This window comes from Rhamphochromis longiceps, linkage group LG7 (genome assembly GCF_057381845.1).
Source record: "Rhamphochromis longiceps isolate RC_006_pf linkage group LG7, R_longiceps_female_GT1.1, whole genome shotgun sequence".
Classification (NCBI taxonomy): domain Eukaryota; kingdom Metazoa; phylum Chordata; class Actinopteri; order Cichliformes; family Cichlidae; genus Rhamphochromis; species Rhamphochromis longiceps.
In genome coordinates, this window is record NC_140563.1 from 44,181,468 (window position 1) to 44,200,759 (window position 19,292).

At 41.8% G+C, this 19,292-nt stretch overlaps 1 protein-coding gene across 3 annotated transcripts; it reads left to right on the forward strand.

Annotated features, from left to right (window-relative positions):
• Positions 1–1,003: 1,003 nt before the first annotated feature.
• Positions 1,004–18,683, forward strand: LOC146665978 (AP-4 complex accessory subunit RUSC2). 3 transcript variants are annotated; one of them, XM_085413789.1, is made up of 10 exons: positions 1,004–1,278; positions 8,108–9,506; positions 9,804–10,020; positions 10,111–11,118; positions 13,388–13,464; positions 13,572–13,746; positions 13,828–13,933; positions 14,024–14,070; positions 14,720–15,393; positions 15,516–18,683. In XM_085413789.1, the coding sequence occupies exons 2-9, from the start codon at positions 8,163–8,165 to the stop codon at positions 15,385–15,387; spliced, it is 3,642 nt and encodes a 1,213-aa protein (XP_085269915.1). In that variant the 5' UTR covers positions 1,004–1,278; positions 8,108–8,162; the 3' UTR covers positions 15,388–15,393; positions 15,516–18,683. The 3 variants fall into 3 exon arrangements, with proteins under 3 accessions (XP_085269915.1, XP_085269913.1, XP_085269914.1); XM_085413787.1 differs by having other exon boundaries at positions 14,720–15,383; XM_085413788.1 differs by having other exon boundaries at positions 10,111–11,019; positions 14,720–15,383.
• The last annotated feature ends 609 nt before the right edge of the window (positions 18,684–19,292 follow it).

Genomic DNA, 19,292 nt, shown 5'->3' on the forward strand with positions numbered 1-19,292 from the left:
GGGCTGGAACTTTGTGCCAAAATCTACTGTCATTACTCATACCTGCAGTAGTACTTAGTACTTATGCCTCTGTAGTTATTCTGACATGTTTGGCAGCTTTTTAAAAATGCCACAAATACTGCCTGAGCCCATGACCTCACACCAATGAGATTTGAAGATACCTGCCCTAAATGGTTTATATCTCGCATTAATGAGGAGAACTGATTTGCCCTCTGAGGTGGCCTTAAAACTGTAGATTCAGAGCTGCGTCCTCACTCTTATTATGCTTTGATAGATGCCCAATTCTCTCCTTCAAAATCTGGCTTACATATGAAAGCAGAGGTGGCCATATTTCCCACCAGTTGGGTTTACATGGGGTCAGCCAGCAGAGCATCAGCCAGTATTACAGAAGGTCTTGAACATATCACGTCTCTTACTTGGACTGAAGCTGTTATTGATACCCTCACCTAAAAGGGGTTTTAGAGCTGTCAATCACGTGAGAATGGGAAGTGAAACACATCAACAACTGAACCCTAAATCCTCAGTTTCACCGCTAGAGGGCGAGCTGGGGCTGTTTAAGAAGTGAATATGCTATGGCAAAAGCACGTTTGAGACGTACAGGCCTGCTATCCGCCAAATAATACTCTATTATTAGAGCAGCAAGGGCGTATAGTTTTGAGAACCAATGGATCATGCCTTCACTGTTTACTACACCCACCACTTATATTGTTTATTATGAGTGTGGATAACAATAATAATAATAATATTTATTCTTGAGTAAGAAAAATAGATGTCAGCAATCAGACGAGGCACTGAACAGCATGTTTATTTTTATCGTTTCCACCCCCGCCAAAAACAAAACAAGACAAAACAAAAAACAACAATAACAAAATAAGAAAAATCGAAGTATATTAGGTTTTACTTGCTTCCTACCGGGTGTCTTGGATACTTGAGTAACAGGAACTTCTCCCTCCTCATTGGCTAACCTGGTCGTGACGCAACAACCCATCCATCCTGAGCGGTGGAGAAGCGGCCGCTGTGTCTGTGGGGGACTTCAATGCCGGAGCGGTTTCATATTACCCTAGTGTTTATTAATAGTTATGAATAAGAGGTTTTAACCGGAGATATCTGACAACATAGATGAAAACATTAGCTTTCATAATACGCCTTTGACGGCTCTAGTGCGTCGAATAGTCTCGTCCGTAATAATAAAAAAAAGTGCATGTTTTTGGACCAAACCACATCCACATGAAGCACCTGCTCGGATGGAGATCACCTTTAACTGACGGCTGTTTTCAAGTAGGTGCTGCTTTGAATGCGTTTTGCGCTCCTGCTATGTTGCCTTTCATTAAGTGCTTCAGCTCATATCTTGTTCTCGTATTTGGTCACTTCACATTTTCTTGTGTGTGGGTTTGCTATTTCTAGAAGCTGTGTGCCCTGCCTCTTGTTGTCTAACGTGTCCCACTTAAGCCACTTTGAATATTTCTTTGCCATTGTGTAGATGCACACAAACACCTGGCCGCAAGGTAAGATGCAGGTCAGACATCATCTCTGATTCTCGAGATCCTCGTGAAACTTTCCCTTCACATTAACTGGAGACCACGATGAGCAGTCACTGATGTTGTCTAGTTACAGGGCATCGTCGCTCTTAACAAGCACTGTCTGGGCCTCTTTGCTTTCATGTAACCACAACATCCATCCTTCAGGTTGATGCTAACTAGACCTGACAGATATTTCTAGAGAAGCAGCTCAGTTAATCAGAACCATGTCCATGCGCTCCAGTACGCAGAGGGCCGGTTTGATTGGCTTAGATATTTGAGATGCAAGGTAGGAGGACTACCGGCAAAGATGAGGAGTTGTATCCACTTTGCAGTGATGTTGTTGCAGACAAGTAGTCTGAGGTTCTGGCCTACATTCCTGTTATATTATAATACTGAAAATAGGGTGACTCAAGGGAAACTAAACTAAAGGACTGATATTCGTGTAAGGTTCCTAAATGTTGACCAAATAACTTAAACTGATTTGTTTATTACGAGTATGGATAATACTTTAAATAATAAACATAACTATAGTTACATTTTATGAGCAAATTCCTTCATAATATAAGGTAGACAAGGGTTAGAAGTCAGAAGCAGCATGTGCTGAGGTTTGGGATACTGACACTTGATGTATAGATGTGACTCGTGATAATTCAGGGGTTCAGTGGGATTCTGAGACCTTCCACCATACATACCTGGACTGAAATTCATAAATGCCTTTATTTTCAGTATAGCTGTTGATACTAATGTCAAATGTAGCTATAATATCTTACATGTTCCAAGACCATCAGGGAATGATGCCCATGAACAAGGCTGTTATGCAGTTGGGAAGTGGAAAAGCTTTCATTTCTAAATTAATCATGTCCTCGTATTTAAGGAGCCAAAAATGATCTGCAACAAATGAAATGAAGAAATAAAGACAAACACAGAAAAACATATTCAGGTTCATAACATGTTGGACAAACATTGTTGAAATTTGCCTCTGTACACCACCACAGTTGGTTTCAAATCAGACAGTCAATGTGTGACTGAAGCGCAGACTTTAAGCTTTAATTCAAGGGGTTTACTTTTTTAATACACAGTCCTCATCTCCAGAGGCTCAAAATTAATTGGACAAACTAACATCATTTTAAAAAAATAAGCATTATTTTTAAAAGTTTGAAAATCCTCTGCAGTCAGCGACTGCCTGAAGTCCCCACAAAAACAGTTTCCTCCCACGAGATGCTCTGCCAGGCTTTTACAGCAGCCACCTTCAGCTGCTGCTTGTCTGTGGATCTCTCTCTTTTAAAAATGCCACAAATACTGCCTGAGCCCATGACCTCACACCAATGAGATTTGAAGATACCTGCCCTAAATGGTTTATATCTCGCATTAATGAGGAGAACTGATTTGCCCTCTGAGGTGGCCTTAAAACTGTAGATTCAGAGCTGCGTCCTCACTCTTATTATGCTTTGATAGATGCCCAATTCTCTCCTTCAAAATCTGGCTTACATATGAAAGCAGAGGTGGCCATATTTCCCACCAGTTGGGTTTACATGGGGTCAGCCAGCAGAGCGTCAGCCAGTATTACAGTATTACATTATAACTGAAAAGCTGAGATCAGGTTAAAGACTTGGCCATTGAAGAATATCTCGTTTCTTTGCCTTGACAAATTCTTGGGTTGCTTTTGGAGCATGTATTGGGTTTTTATCCATGTGCACAATCAAGCTCTGTCTTATCAGTTTTGCAGCATTTAGTTGAATCTGAGCAGAGAGTGTAGCCCTACGCACTTCACAATTCATGCTCCTGCTTCTATCAGCAGTCACATCATCAATAAACACCAGTGACCCAGTTCCACTGGGAGCCATATATGTCCATGCAATAACATTGACTCCACAAAAATTAGACAGGTGATGTGGTACGTTTCAGATAATGAGCTGTTTCACTTCTTCTCCAGACTTTTCTCTTACTATTATCATTCTGCTGAAAAATTCATCTTGGTCTGTCTAAAATGCTTTTTCCAAACCTGGCACTTTCAGATGTTTTCTGGCCGTCTAATCTGGCCTGCTAGTTCTTGAGTGTAGCCAGTGGTTTGTGCCTTGTTGTGAACTCTGTATTTACATTCATGCAGGCATTTCTTGATTGCACACTTGGACCAATTCCTTAAGTTGTTGCTGTCTCTCAAAGCTTCAATTGCATGATTTTTACACCCCCCCCCCCCCCCCCCCTTACTGCCCCTGACACCTCTTTTTGTCAACATGAGGTGAAATATATAAAATATGAGTACAGAATTTCAATCAACTTTATTTGTCATGATATAACAAGGGAGCAGGCCTCACCTGGCCATTAAACTGTCAGTCAATTGAAACGGTCAATCTTGAAAACCAGGTTTATTACAAAGAGTTGAAGTGTGACATGCACTAAACAATGTTATATAATCATTCAAAAATATTTACCAGAAACAGGATTTTGTGTCATATGATGTGATTATATGTTATGTGCAATAACCCACAGAAATACACAGAATGTGCTTTAATCAAAGATAACTCGTCTATATGATGGTGATAACTGTATGCCTTTTACTTTATGGCCAGGCGTGACATGCATATTTTAATAATATATATTTTATATTACCTGAATTATGATAATTGTAAACTGTGTAATGTTGTTTTATGAGCACTGCTGTCCTGCAACTGTTATTTCAGTCCCCTAAGTGAATTTTTGCCATAATATAAAAAATTAGCTGTCAAAAAATTAGCAAAACTCCTACAAGAAACAAAAAAGCGTACAATTGTTATTTTAGTATGTATGTGTTGAATTACATTACAGTTACATTACAGTGTTTTTAAAAAAGCGTCTGCGAAATCCAAATCTGCGTAATCTGTCCCAATGGATGGTTTTGGAAAATGTAAAAATTGTAACGAACTCATTAATCGCTTACATTTTTCAGTAATATGAACTCCTGTTCCTCTTGTGGATTATACAGGAGTGAAAATGGTTGGAAAATTGAAAGTATTTCTGGATGTAGACAAGATGCTTGACTATAAAACATTAATGTGCAGTTACTAAATATCCACATTATCCCTTCTTACTGGGATTCCACTGTGTGTTCGTGTGTGTGTGTGTTCACCTATCTCTGGTTGTTAATCAGGTTTTGTTAATAGATCACACACTAAATGACACAAATATATTAAGAAGATTTCGCTGAGGGACATCTTTCACCGTTCTTATCGTTCTTATGGTGTCAGCTATTTCAAAATTTTGACTGTGGTAAATTGAGTTTGACACCTCTGATATATAAAGCCTGTATCTGAGCCAGAATCATAAAAATGGTATTTTAAATATATTTTTCTGTGAACCTGTGCAATCAAATTTCAAATAAAGAAAATAAGAGATCTAAAAAAAACCTTAATAGTTAATCAGTAACACATTACACATTTAAATTTGAAACAATCATATCTGTAAGTTCTTGACTCTTGAAAGTTTTCACTGCGCGTGTTATACGAGTCAGGGTAGGAATATAAACTGCAGGCTTTATGGGTCAGTGAAGGCCTATAACTGCAAGACGGTAATCATAGCCACTCATCCATCAACATAATCTCCATTACTGACTGAGCTAATGTGGGTGAGGAAAATCAGACACTTGTTTTGTTTTCAGGAAGCTACTTCACTTGTTCCTAAACCTCTATTCTACTTTGTTCTTTATTTTTCCAATTTCAGTCTGGTTTAAAGTCATAAAACAACACTACAACAACACACTTTTCTTCTGTGACTGAACATCATTAGCGCTCACCACTGGATGAATATTTTATATGTAGTTTGCACTTGCTTTGTATTTATCTTTTTTTCTTGTCCTCATTATTTTATTGCATGAAGGGGAGATGTTTTTATTTTAAACGAGTGTGTGCAAAGTCAGCAGCACTACACGTGAACATGATGGAACACTTTCAATTAACTAAAGTGATGTGAAAGTGTATTTACTCTTAGGAGTGCCAGTGGAGCAACTCTGCAGTGCAGCTGCCCTAGTTACAGAGCAGCCAGATGACTGTGAGTGACTGTGGTTGGCCCAGGCTGAGAGAGGAGGAGTTTGTTATGGTTGACTGAATTATGGAGTGTAGGCTGCTAGAAGCAGACTTGGATGGCAGGACCGGCGGGGTAAATTGAGGGAGAAGACTGTGACAGCAGTAGCTTGCAGATGTGTTTTAGGTTTTTATCTTCTTCTTTTTTTCTTCTTTTTTTACTCCAGATTTGAAAATGCATTTTTTTAAATCTAACACTAAAATGTTTAAGTAGGCCCCTGAGCTGCATATACAGTTGGAAAATCCACTTGATAAACTGTACACTCTCGCTTTTCTCTTTAATCTGTTCACGTCATAAAACATTGAGCTGCAGTAATCACTGAGGTAAGAAAACAGAAAAATGAGAAGCACGTATGCAGTAATAGACAAATCCTCATGCAAATGGCAACAGCAAATATATTTTTTAAAAAGATGTAATTGTGCTTTGCACAAAACTCTAAACGTTTTCAGTTATGATTAATGCTTGTCAGTGTTAGCTGATGGCTGTACATAGAGACTGAGCATTCCATCAATGTAGTGTACTTAATACCAGTGTTGGGTAAGTTACTTTAAAATAGTAACTTAGTTACATTACTAGTTACTTCTCTCAAAAGTAACTCAGTTACTTCAAGTTACTCGTTACTTTCAAAGTAACTAGTTACTAGGGAAAGTAACTTTGGTTTTACTCAGAATTCTCTTGTTAATGTGTTTCTTCCATAACTTTGCCAGTCTTCTAGCTTGCTTACTTGCCACAAGTGCACTGTGCCGCCTACCAATAGAAAGGATATGATAACGTGCATATTTCCACGAGAGAAATCCCACGCCTGGACCGTCATTGACTGCTGCCATGATTCTAGCCTACGTCACAGAGTCATGTGCGCCTTTTACATCCAACACAAAAACTGCAGTCGTGGTGCTTTCGATTGTACTCAGAACTCGGAAATTCTGCCTTCTGAATAGGAAGATGTGGGCAACACCAGACTGCAGATGAGCTGCATACAGGGCTGGACTGGGACAGAAAATCAGCCCGGGCATTTTGACTAGAGACCGGCCCACCATTATAGGAAAAATCTTAAAGCCTTTGAATGAAAACAAACACTGTTGTGACAGTGATGTACACTGTTTTGATGGTATATATGCATCAATCTATCAATCGTTTGTTGTAAGATTCAGATAATTATTTTTTAAAAGCTAGACATTTTAAATGAGAATAAGAAAGAAAAGTATTTCTTTGTGCCCCCCTTTCCCTGTTAATGCCCTACCTGGCCCCCTGGCAATACTTTGCTAGACCCGCCCCTGCACAGTTACCAGCTGTCAGCTACCTAAAAAAGGATCCTGGTGTTATTTGTCTCTCAGAAACAGTTCATAACTTCCCTTCAACTCATCCATGTCACCTAAAAGGTAAACCTGTTTCTCCATCACCTGTTCAGCTCTGATGATTCAGTAAGGACATCTCCTGGTTTCATCTTCATGTTTCCCTCTCACCAGATAACCAAACCGACATCATGACCAGCAGCTTTTTTGCAGCTGTGGCTCCAGCAAACATCAGCTGATACTAGAAATTAATATTAAATAAATTCTAACAACAGCTGATCAAGCTTAAACGTGCTGCTGTTGTTTAGCACGACATCCGCTGGTTTCCTCTTTCGGCGCAAAGTGAGCGATAAACAAACAAGAGAGCCGATCAGCTGATCATTGATCAGTTTCATGATTGAAGTAGAAACGGGAGAGGGAGGGGGGAGAATGAGAGGAGAAGAGGCAGCTGTGCAGCAAAGACACAGAATAACTCCAGCTTTGTGCCTTTTTCATTGTAGCTGAATTACGGGACAAACTGTTCCTTTTCACCTCAATAAGAAGCGTTTAATATTTTCTCTGAATACCAGACGGGACGGTTGGCAACTCTAATAACTTATGAACAAAATAAAGTTCAACATCATTAACTTCATAGCACCACCCAGCTGTATACAAACTCCGTCATGCTAGCTAGCACGCAGTACGGAAAAAGTCAGAATAACGAAAATAAACTCCACCTAAACTTGGTTTATATCTGACCCAGAGAGACTGCAGGTCATAACTTCTTACCTGAAGTTCAGTTCACACTTGGACCGGCGGCTGCCTCGGGTCTCTTTTCCTTCTGCGTCCCTTTTCCTTCATCCACCTGCTGCCCTCCACCACTTGCTAATGTTACTGAATCTGTGGAAACTCCGCGATAGCCACCACACGAAGTAACGAGTAACGACCCTATCTAAATCCCAGTAACGAGTAACGCGTTCCTGATTTTGGCATAATAACTAGTTACCGTGCTCGTTACCACAATCAGAATCAGAATCAGAATCAGAATCAGAATACTTTATTGATCCCTGGGGGAAATTATTTTATTACAGTAACTACAATAATAACGTAGTTACTGTAACGCGTTACTTAATAACGCGTTAGTCCCAACACTGCTTAATACTGATTTTATCTTCGCTTGTACAAGCTTCCTGTTGTATAATTCTGAATGAATTTCTGCAGAATCCCCAAAATTTAATCTATTCTGTGTTACTCTTCCAGGATTAAATTATAGGAACATGGAGACAGCTTTCGTTGTCCAGCCCTATCCAGAAGTATGATTGGAGCATCCAGTCTCTCTGGGGACACCTTGATAGCCTGCCACTTCCCCGTGGTGCAGCTTTCCACTTGGCAGCTTCCTGTCCAGGCCCTGTGCAGCTCTGCCAAGAGGCCCGGCCGGCTGTGCTCAGCAGGCCTGACTCGGGCCGTGTCCCTCCCAGAGCAAGAGTCGATAAACTGTGAGCATGCCTTCACCGGTGACCGGAGACATTTTTCCAGCAGCTACAGCAGCCTCAACGAGGACCGGACAGAAGAGGAGGGAGGCAGCGACGGAAGCTGGAAGTACGAATCCACCTCGTCGCCCGAAGAGACGAGTTCCCACCAGAAGAAGGAAAGCTCCGTGCCTAGAAGCAATGTCCGGTCACGCAACTCCTTCCTTCCCTGTACAGAGCTAAATGAGGACGAAGAGGATGAAGACAGCGACGGAGATAATCTGCACAGATATCACGAGGACTCTTCGTTCGTGCTGCATGGAAATTCCAATTGGCCGCTAAGTAATGTCGCCACAAACTACCCAATATACCCAAAGCCCCACGGGAACCTGGACAGTGAATGGGGCAATGAGGGAACTATGCTGGTTAGTGAGAGCGATCAGGAGTGGCTCTCTAACCAGTCCAACCAGATGGACTCACTGCCACCTGAATGCCAGTGCTGTCACATGAGCAGATCTAGCATCACGATGTTGGCTTGTTTGGAGAAGGACTCAGACAGACTGGAGGATAACATGTCCTGCTGCCTCCACGGCCAACACAAATGTTCCCCAGAGCTTCTTTCCAACAACCACACGGAGTATGTCAGTGACTCTTCCTGTAACAGTTCTGATGGCGTCTTGGTTAACTTCTGCACTATGTACAACAGGAGCAACAATCCTGCCACACCTCATGATCTCAGCAGTCCTGCAGCTCACCCCTCTGGGTCATCAGAGGGATGTGTATTCCTCAACCTCCAACCTGTCCCCCAAAGTCAGAATGAAGAAGTCAAACTTGATAGCATGACGGTTTACTCTCCTCCGAAAGAGGAGGTTGACATGCTGCTTTCTGCTTCCCGCCTGTCCCCTCGGGGCCTTGACTCTAACTGCAATCTGTACTCACTAGAGGAGCTACCCGCGGGTCTCTCCTCTCTAGAGGTATCAGACCTGACTGCCTGTCTTCAAAGCCAGGCCACACTGGCCATGGGGACCAACCAGAAGTACTACAAGCTTGTGACTTGTGACCTCTCTTCCCAGTCACCCAGCCCGGCCTGGTCCAGTGTCACCGGCTGCCCCGAAGGTCAGAGCAGAGGCAGCCCCTTCCTTCTCAGTTTTGATCAGAAGAAAGAAGGACAGCAGAATGAAATTGAGAAGGTAAAAAAAAAAACTTTATAGTGTTTGGATGATTAAAAAAAAGATTTAGAAGTACTGTTTTTAGATCTATAATTTTAATGTGATTTGCAAATAGAAGAAATGGCAAATGACTCAATTAAATTATGTACTAATGTTTTATATATCAGTTACACAGCTTTGATAAGAGTAATGAACTTTGCTGCTGCACACATTGTTCCCTTTTGACAATCTGACCACCTTTTGGGAACAGCATTTATAAACTTGATAGAGGACCAGCAAAAGGAGACGGGTGTTCAGTTTTGCTGTTCTCATTTTCAGATCCAAGATTACCAGGTTGCAACCACCTCCACTGACAAAGCCCTCTGCAGAAAGAAACAGGCAGATAGCATCCAGAACCTCTCCCACACGCCTTGCTCGCTGTGCCCCAGCCAGTGTGGCCCACATAGCAGTAAATGCCAAGACGCAAGAGTGGCAACCACACAGCCATCTGTGATGCAGGACCAGGAGCACAACTATCCTTGTGATACTGAGAAGGGTAAAGCAGTGGCTAATAGAAAAATCCAGTTCTTTTGCTTTGTGTCTGTGATTTTGAGTGAAAAATCTTTATCTTACATGTCCTTCTCAGGACCAAGTCCAGATGTGGTGCGCTACAGTAAAGCCCAGAGGCCAACCTCGCTGCCCATCCAGCCCTTTGTTCTGGTTCCTGCAGGAAAGCCGCAGCCGCCGTCCCAGCCCCTTGGCTGCCTGCTAGAGCAGTATCTAAATAAAAAGAGCAGTAAGACTGCTAACATGCAGCCGGCCTTCAGTTTCAAAGGCAAAAGCAGCCAAAGTTTTTCAGATTTTCACCCATCACCGACAGACAACCACTGCTCCATCTTCCTAGAGGCTCCTTCTAGCTCTGATACCTGCTCCACCTGCACACCAAGCCCAGAGTGCTTCATCCGCACGCGTTCATGGAATCAGTTGGGTGAAAGCCAAGACTGCACCGGTCCATGCACGTCAAACAGCAGCCTGGATTCACATCATACTAGTTGTCCCACAGAGGCCCAAGAGCAAGACAAAGCAGGCCCACATTCAGGCCAAACTCAGACTAACACTTTGCTTAGTCTTGTCTCGGCTCCGAGTCGATCCAGTCTCATTAGGATTCCCACCTACCAGGACTTGATCAGTCTCACCTTTGAGCAAAGCCAAGTGCGCGCCGAGCCTAAAAGTGCTAATCATTCCCTTAACTGCACCACCTATCATTCAATATTGTCTCAAAACCCACCCACTTTAACCATCACCACTGACACCCACCACCCAAACTCGCAGGTGTCTGTTTCTCCTCCCAAAACCTCACTGCCACAGGAAAAGCTCCCACAGTGTGGAGCGGCACCTGCAGCTGACTCAGGCTTTTTTCACTCTAGTTTCACAGCTGCCCTCTCCTCAGTGGCTCCTCTCTCCTCTCTGAGTTCTCTCCTCTCCTTGGCCGCTTCAGGGCTGCAAATCCAGGACTCTGCTGGACACAGTTTGAAGCCAAATCAGAGTCATCACAGTGAGTCTCTGATCCTGAGCGACAGGCCGCCCACAGAGTTCAACCTCTCACCCGATACGTCTTATGAGTCCATGTCTATCAGCCATCTTCAGAGGAGAAGTGAGCCTCAGTTGACTGCTGATAAATGATGTGAAATACTGCCAATATATTATAATTGAAATGTAGTAAAAAGTGACTGGATTGTCTAGCCGGTGATGAGTTGTTAAGAGCAGCAATAAAAACTCACAGTGCTGCAGCAGTGCTTTGAATACCCTGAAGGGGCTTCCTCTCAAACATGACCTATTTTTAACTCTCCCAGCACAGGATTGGCTGAGCCGTCCTCTCTGTAGCCTATGTGTGCGCGACTGCGGGACAAAAGAGAGAAGGATGCAGTAGAAACAGTGTTAATGATTTATATCGCAATCACTTTGTTTTAGTGCTACCATATAAGTCGCTTGGTGTAAATATAGTTATATAAATGTAAACCATTTCCAATAAGGTAAAGATTAGTAATAGAGGAGGCATTTGCACAACTGCAAAAAGTCTATGTGGTGCAGCACTGCAGGCAGCATCAACATGCATAAAGAATTTACTGTGACATTTGCAGAGGCTAGCCAGTATGAGAGATGAAGAAGAGAGACAGGGTGAAGCGAGTCATTGAAGACCGCTGCTGAAATGGAAAAAACGACTCTTTCATCTTTGGTTCCCTTCGACATTTGCATTCCTGAAATATGATAATGAACCCCGAAACCCTGCTCTCCTATGACTGTGTATTGACCCAGTTAGTGAACACTTTCTTGAAACACACGCTGATAGTCTAGTGCAGTGGTTCTTAACCTTGTTGGAGGTACTGAACCCCACCAGTTTCATATGCGCATTCACTGAACCCCTCTTTAGTGAAAAATAAAATATGATTTTATTTTTCAAATTCAAGACATAGATATGTTTTTTATTGGTGCACAAAATGAGCCGTGCATGTCACGGTGGAGACTCTGCCGAACCCCTAGGGTTCGATTGAACCCAGGTTAAGAACCACTGGTCTAGTGTCATGATTTTAAACTGATAGTACAAGGAAAGTCCCAAAACAAGCTGACTTATACCAAAACCTACCTAGAACTATCCATCTCCAGAGTTTTAATTCATCATTAAAAGAAGATATGGCTTTTTGGGAAATAATCTACATAGAGAGACAGCAATGCAGCAAATCAGTCGCACTAGGGGGAAACAGTTGGCCAGTATAAAATCTGAAATTGAGGACTGAAATAAAAAAAAACTCCAGCCATCCATTTTTCTTTTCCTTATCCAATTCAGGATTGTGGAGGGGTTGGAGCCTGTTCCAGCTAAGAGGCAGAGGTCACCCTGGACAGGTTGCCAGTCTCTCCGGGCCAGTCCCAGTCTTACAGGGCTAAAGTGGAGTTGTGTCTAGCAGTTAGAAAGCTTAAGCTTCCTGAATTAGTTTTTGAATTTCATTTAATACATTTTGAACACTGTCAGAATCCTTAACTTACACAAATACGCTCACTGGCCACCTTATTAGTTACAGCTTGTCAGTACAAGGTTTGATCGCTTTTGCCATCAGACTGCCTTTAATTCTTCGTCTCATAGATTCGACAAGGTGCTGGAAAAATTCCTCTGAGATTTTGATCAACATTGCTATGATAGCACATGCATTTACTGCAGAATTGTTGGCTGCACATCCATGATGTGAATCTCCAGTTCTACCACATGCCAAACATCTATTGGACTGAGATCAGGTGACTGTGGAGGCCATTTGAGTACAGTGAACTTACTGTCATGTTAAAGAAACCAGTTTGAGATGATATAGGCTTTGTGACATGATGGCGTCATGGTCAGCAACAGCGTGTGCCAAGAAAATACCTCCCATACATTGCACAACCAGCATCAGCCTGAATTGTTGATACAAGGCAGGCCAAAGTTTTGGCCAAATACCTTCTGAATGTCGCAGCAGATCAGGCAACATTTTTCCAATTTTCTGTTGTCCAATTTTGGTGAGTTTGTGTGAATTGTAGGCTCCCTTTCCTGTTAGAAACGGCTATTAAAGTTGCTATTTAAGTTACTGACATTATCCATTTCCACATGTCTGAATGCATTGTTGCTGCCATGGAACTGGCTGATTGGATGGCAGTCAAAAAGTTGCACCAAAGTGTCCAGTGAGTGTATATCAGCCTAAAACTGACAGTTTCTGGGTGTTACTCATTGGTTGGTCATGCATCACACCACACATAAGCTTTAACTAGCAATGAAATCAACAGAGACACCTTAACACCACACCAGTTCATGCTCTTGAACAAGTATAAAGTATAAAGTTGTCAGATATTGTATCTGAATAAAATTCATCCTGTCCAACTTGCTTGTTTGGTGTCTCCAGGGTTGCTGAGGTCTGTGAGCAGGGCGGTGGATCTGATTATGGCTCATTTTGGCAGCAGCAGAGATCCTGAAGAAAAGGTATTTTGCTGACCTTAGCATTGTTATTGACATATCACAATATAAATGTGCCAGCAGGTATATTGTGTAAGCAAAAAATATAATGTATAACATTTCCTCTGGCTCAGATGCGCCTGGGGAACAGTTCTTACAGTCCTACAATCGCTGGTCTGGTCCTGGAACACTTGTGTCCAACGATCCAGGATATTCTAGAGGACGGTCTTAGGGATCACAAACTGGATTTTATAATCGGACAACGCCGCAATCATGCCTGGAGTGTGGTCGAAACCTCTACTAGGATTGGTAGGCTAAAGGGTCTCATCAGTTTGCCCAAGCAGGATTCTGTGGTCTTTGATATAGTTTTATAATCTCTGTTTAACACAGGTCCATCCACCAGAGTTCTTCACAGTCTTGCTTCCAAAATCAGACGCTGTCCCCAGCTCACCAGCCACTGCATGAAACTGAGAGCCTTCATCATGGGCCTGCTTAAGTAAATACCTTTGATGTTACTAATGAGGCAAATAAAGATGTGCGAAGAACATAACCTTTGATGTTCTCTTGGTTGTTTCTTTTCTTACAGCTTGAGAGCTTTGGAGTTCTGGCTCAGTCATCTTCAGAGTCAAAAAGGTGAGGCGACAGGCAATTTATAGTTCTTTATTTCTGCCTCCAGGGAGCCATAACTCAGCTTGTGCACCACTTTCGCTGACACTCAGTGAGCTTAACAACTAAATGGATTGCAACGACTCTTGAAATAACATAATCTCCCACCTGTATCCTGCTTTTTTTTACTCCTCAATACTTTCAGTCTGTTGGCTGTCTTCTTTGGATTTAGCACCAATTAGGGAATGCTATCAGTCTAACAACCTAAAGTCAGGTTAACCAGCTAAACAGCTGTAAGCTTATCAAAAACTTGTCAGTAGTTATCTATAGTACAGGAGCTGGAAATCTTAGCTCCTGTCGCTTTAAGGCTGTCTCCCTAGAAGTTCAATTTTTCTGACTGGTTGTCCCTCGCCAGGAATGTCGGGTCAGTAGAAAAAATGTTGGAGAATTTGTGTTTGGAGTCTTTCTGAAGCATACCAGGACTAGATTTATCTTATTAATTGAACATTTATCCATGAAAAATACGAGCATCCAACTTTAAATAAGATAAGACATAATACAGCTTTTTAAATGCTCTAGTCCAAAGTACCCATGATAAAAACTGAACCGAAGCTATCAAAATATTATTGCTTATGTGTGGATCTGTGTGTGATCACTTCCTTTACTTTCTTCCTAGATGTTGTGAAAACCTACTACCATTCTTGGGGGTTCCTGTCTATGTCCCTGGGTCGCTGTCATCCTTTGTTTCAGGAGCTGCTTCTTCTCCTGCAACCACTCTCTGTGTTGCCCTTTGACCTCAACTTGCTTCTGGAGCCCCGACTGTTACGCCACAGACAGCTGTGGTCAGAGGAGCAGGCTCTCTCCCCACCTCAACCGTGCTCAGCGCTTTTAGCAACCAGCTGGCCAAGACTGCAAGGCGACAAAAAGGAAGGCATCAGCTACTACAGTCAGATTTCACACCAGATTGATTTGCACCGCCAAGAGTCTCTCAGCTCTCACAGTTCAAGCTGCAACAAGCAACAGTGTGGTTGTATGCAGACCAGCAGGAGTCCAGTGTTAGCTCCTATTCCAGAGTGGTGTCCTAAGGAGCCTGACGTTGTGGATGGAATGGAGGACTGTAGCCAAAATCATACAGATACTTGGTTTCAAATAAGTATGGACAACAAGAAAGAAGAAACAAAGGTGGAAAAAGACTGTGGCATCTCAAATCCACCTACTACCGAACAGGCACAAAGTCCTTGTTGGGGTGGGCTTCGCTGGGCTAAACTGTTTGGAGCAACTGGTACTTCATCCACACTGGGAGCAATTTCTCAGAGTCACACAGGAGCACACACCACAAAGTAAGAACCAGTGAGTGAATGAGCGAGTAATCCTGAGTAGTAGTTGTTGTAGTTGTTGTCTTTGTGAGGATGCTATCCAGACAGTGTGTTACTCTACTCATGAGCATTATCTCTTTATCATTTGTTTTGAAGCCACAGGCGACCATCACAGTGGCTACGTTTGGACCGATCACAGCTTGGACTCTTGGCTCAATCCATCAGGTCCATGAAGCTAGGAGGAGCTCAAACAGACAAGGACTGCTGAAAACTAAACCCTCCATGGGGGAGAGCCAGACTGCAGATTATTTACTGTAAGAACAAAAGTCTTAACTGGATGAAAGTGCAGCGCTTAGCCATGCTGCTGCAGAACTGAGAAGAAAGCACAAAAACGCAAGATTAACAGCTTTGGCTCTTACTCAGCAAGCTTTGCATTACACCAAATGTTGTGAATCAAAGCAATGTTTTTGTGTTCTTGCTGAGTACCTGTTAAATATCAGCTTATCACCATGTTGTGCTTTTAAAACAAATTAGCGCTATGGACAGGGGAGGGTGTAGCATCACAAAGTGTAGCATAACAGCAAAAAAAGACTAGTTTAAGTGGCAGATCTTCACATCAGACTAATAATGTGTCAATGTATAAATTAATTGTCTATGTATGCAGAAACATGTGTTACATATAGTATTCATGAAATTATAAATGTCAGGAAAAGACCTAGTGATACTGATATAATAGCTCTCTAACTAGTCACTCAAATTGGATTAGATATGCACTCACTTCATAAGCTAGACCTGTTCAACTGCTTGTTGATGCACATCTAATCAGTTAGTCACATGGTAGCAATCCAATGCATTTAGGCAAGTATACAAGGTCAAGATGACCTGCTGAAGTTCAAACTGAGCATGAAAATAGTTGCTTAATGGGCTAAGCTGGGTAATTTAGGAACCAGTTTACAGTTTCTAAAATACAGAGAATGGTCAAAAAAAGGCCAGGTGAGCATGGCCATACTACTTTGAGCTGATAGGAAAGTAACAGTGACTCAAATAAGCATTCGTCACAATCAAGGTTTGCAGAAGAGCATGAACGCACAGCACATCAAACCTGGGACCTTGACACTCCTGTCCGCAAAATTGGAAAACGAGATCTGAAAAACACTGCCTTGTCTAATGAGTGTCGATTTCTGTAGGGTCAGAACTTGGCGTAAATAACATGAAGCATGGATTCATGCTGCCTTGAATCAACAGTTCAGGTTGTTGTTGTTGTGATGGTGTGGGGGATATTTTCTTAGCACACTTTGGGCTCAGGAGTAACCGAGCATCATTTAAACACCACAGCCCACCTGAGTGTTGTTGCTGATGACGCCCATCCCTTTATGACCTCGTTATGATTCAAATCATGGATGTGCAGCTGAAAAATCTGCATCCGTAGTCATGTTGATATGAACTAAAATTTCCAAGCAATGTTTACAGCAACTTGTTGAATCTATGCCATAAAGAATAAAGGCTGTTCTGAAGTCCAGGTTCAACCCAGTGTAGCAAGGTGTCTGCATGTGCAGTGACAAACCTTCTAAGAGCCAGTTAGTGTGTTTATAACCTGCAGATGGTTGCTCAGTAGGTTGCTTAGTCTGAGGTTTCAAAAAGGGAGTACAGCAATTGGTTCTTTTTTTTCTGTGGAGTTTTGTAATTTGTGCCATAAGTTGTCAGATATGACTTGATAAATATGATCAGGCTAACAAAAATACAAATCTATTTAAAAAAAGATGGGAAGCCATATAAAATCTTAAAAAAAAACCCCAATAACAAACAAACAAACAAACAAACAAACAAACAAAAAACAGGAATAAAATTACCTGCAAACAATTTAGCCCATCATTTACCAAAAAGTAGAAAAAGACAGCATCAAATATTGAAAATGGTAAGTAATTGGTTTTAAGCAAATTTTTTAATTTGATGCCAGTAACACTTTTCAGAAAATAGGGGACAAAACAAAACAAAAATAAGCACTTTGTGAACCATCTTTGCAGTCTAACGTGATTAAATGATAAAAAAGAGCATCATAGAGGCGCTGTCTGTCCGAAGTAAAGATGGTACTGGTGATCTTTGGGCCCTTGAGGGGCAGCATTCGCTTTCAAGAACATCTCGACCATCATTTTCTCGGAAGATTAAACTGATATCAGGACGTCAGCACCTGATATGCACATGTTCCAGCATCATGGCTGTAGTAGAGACTGGGAGGTTTCTGTGTAAATACAACATATGACACAGGGTGCCACACACAGGGTTCTCCTGCAAGGCGATGTCATTCATACAATGTGAATCTGTTGTAGACAGATGTTCAAAACTTCCCGTTTCTCACATTACTTTCCGTCATTGTCATTTTATTGATGAAAAAAAGAAAAAAGAAAGAAATAGGTGCTTATCAGTGCCAGATACGCCACACACACACTCACACACACCAGCCTCCTGTAGTAGATTGTCAGTGATGGTTTTATTCCCAGTAACTTGCCTTTCTTCTCCATATTCACAGCATGGATTTATTGTAAATGCATGTCGAGTCAGCAAAAGTACAGAAGGTCGTCCTGTCTTCATTGGATCTCTCAACTTCCTTTCGCTGCTTTTCTCCCCTTTGACATTTTTACAGGTGCAGATTTTGTTCTGGACATTTTCTGGCATGGAACTTTTAAATGTGTAGAGCTGTTTGGTTAATACTGTAGCATGCCTTCAGGTCTTCCAGTGATGTTAACCACATAAGCCACCTTGTGGCCGTTTCAGGTATTTAACTGTGTGTCAGGTATACTTTGATTGACTGGTATTGATATAAGATGGAAGAAAATGGAGGTAAATGTGACTTTCATTGAATAGTATGAGGTCTGTTAAGTTTTTCCTTCTTCCTATAGTTTCTCTTTTCCCCCGAATGCTTCCTCTAATGCCCAGTGACAATCAACCTGTTAATAAAGACTTGACATCTTCACATGTATTCACCTTTTTCTTTTTTGTGTCTTTACATTTAACTGCTTGTGATTTGAAAGGATTTGACAAATTTTACAACTTCATCATGCTGGTTACGATCATTTTATTGGGATGTGTGGTATTTTTTTGACTTGCTGCTCTTTTCCAGTGCAGTCTGGGAAGGTTTACCAAAGGTATGTCCACACAGGAAAAGGTACCCTGTAGGATGGTGTAGGAATAGACATATCCCACTTGTGGGAGCTGCCATGTTGCACTTTTGGAGACAGAAGGGGGGGTGTCCAAATTCATAGGCTGCATCCTCCTGAGGTCACATTTGTAGGCCGATTATGTCACAGGGCGGTCCAAATTCATAGACTCAGCCAACAAATGCACCCTCCTTTTCCCTAGATTTGAAGGATGGGTCAGGTGTATCCTTCGTGGCCCACAATATAACAGAATTCATAGCGCGGCCCAGTCAATTCCAGTTTCCAACAATGGCAGCAGCTACTTATATATATATATATATATATATATATATATATATATATATATATATATATATATATATATATATATATATTGTGTTCTGCTTACTGCCTCGTCTGTTTTTAACAGTAGACAGTGATTCAGTTTGCGTCTCCTTTTATTGTCTTCATTCTGTGTTTATGGTTTGGTCCTTTTGTCTTTACTCGTCATGTTTGACTTTATGCCTTTCTGTATAGTGCCTGGGATGCCCAGAACTCAAATTGCACTGTTGGAAGTTTAAATTGGTGTATTGCAAAAATAAAACTATGAAGACACTCAAAATAAACACATCGCTGTCACTGAAGCTAGTTGCTTGCAGGTGCCCACCTCAGAGTTATGGGAAAACAGTCAGAATTCTGACTGTTTTCTCAGAATTCTGGAAAAGAAAAAAAAAAGATCTGTCCACTTCTTTTATTTTTGGCGGGGGGGTATTTCTCCATGTGGAAGCACACACAGGAA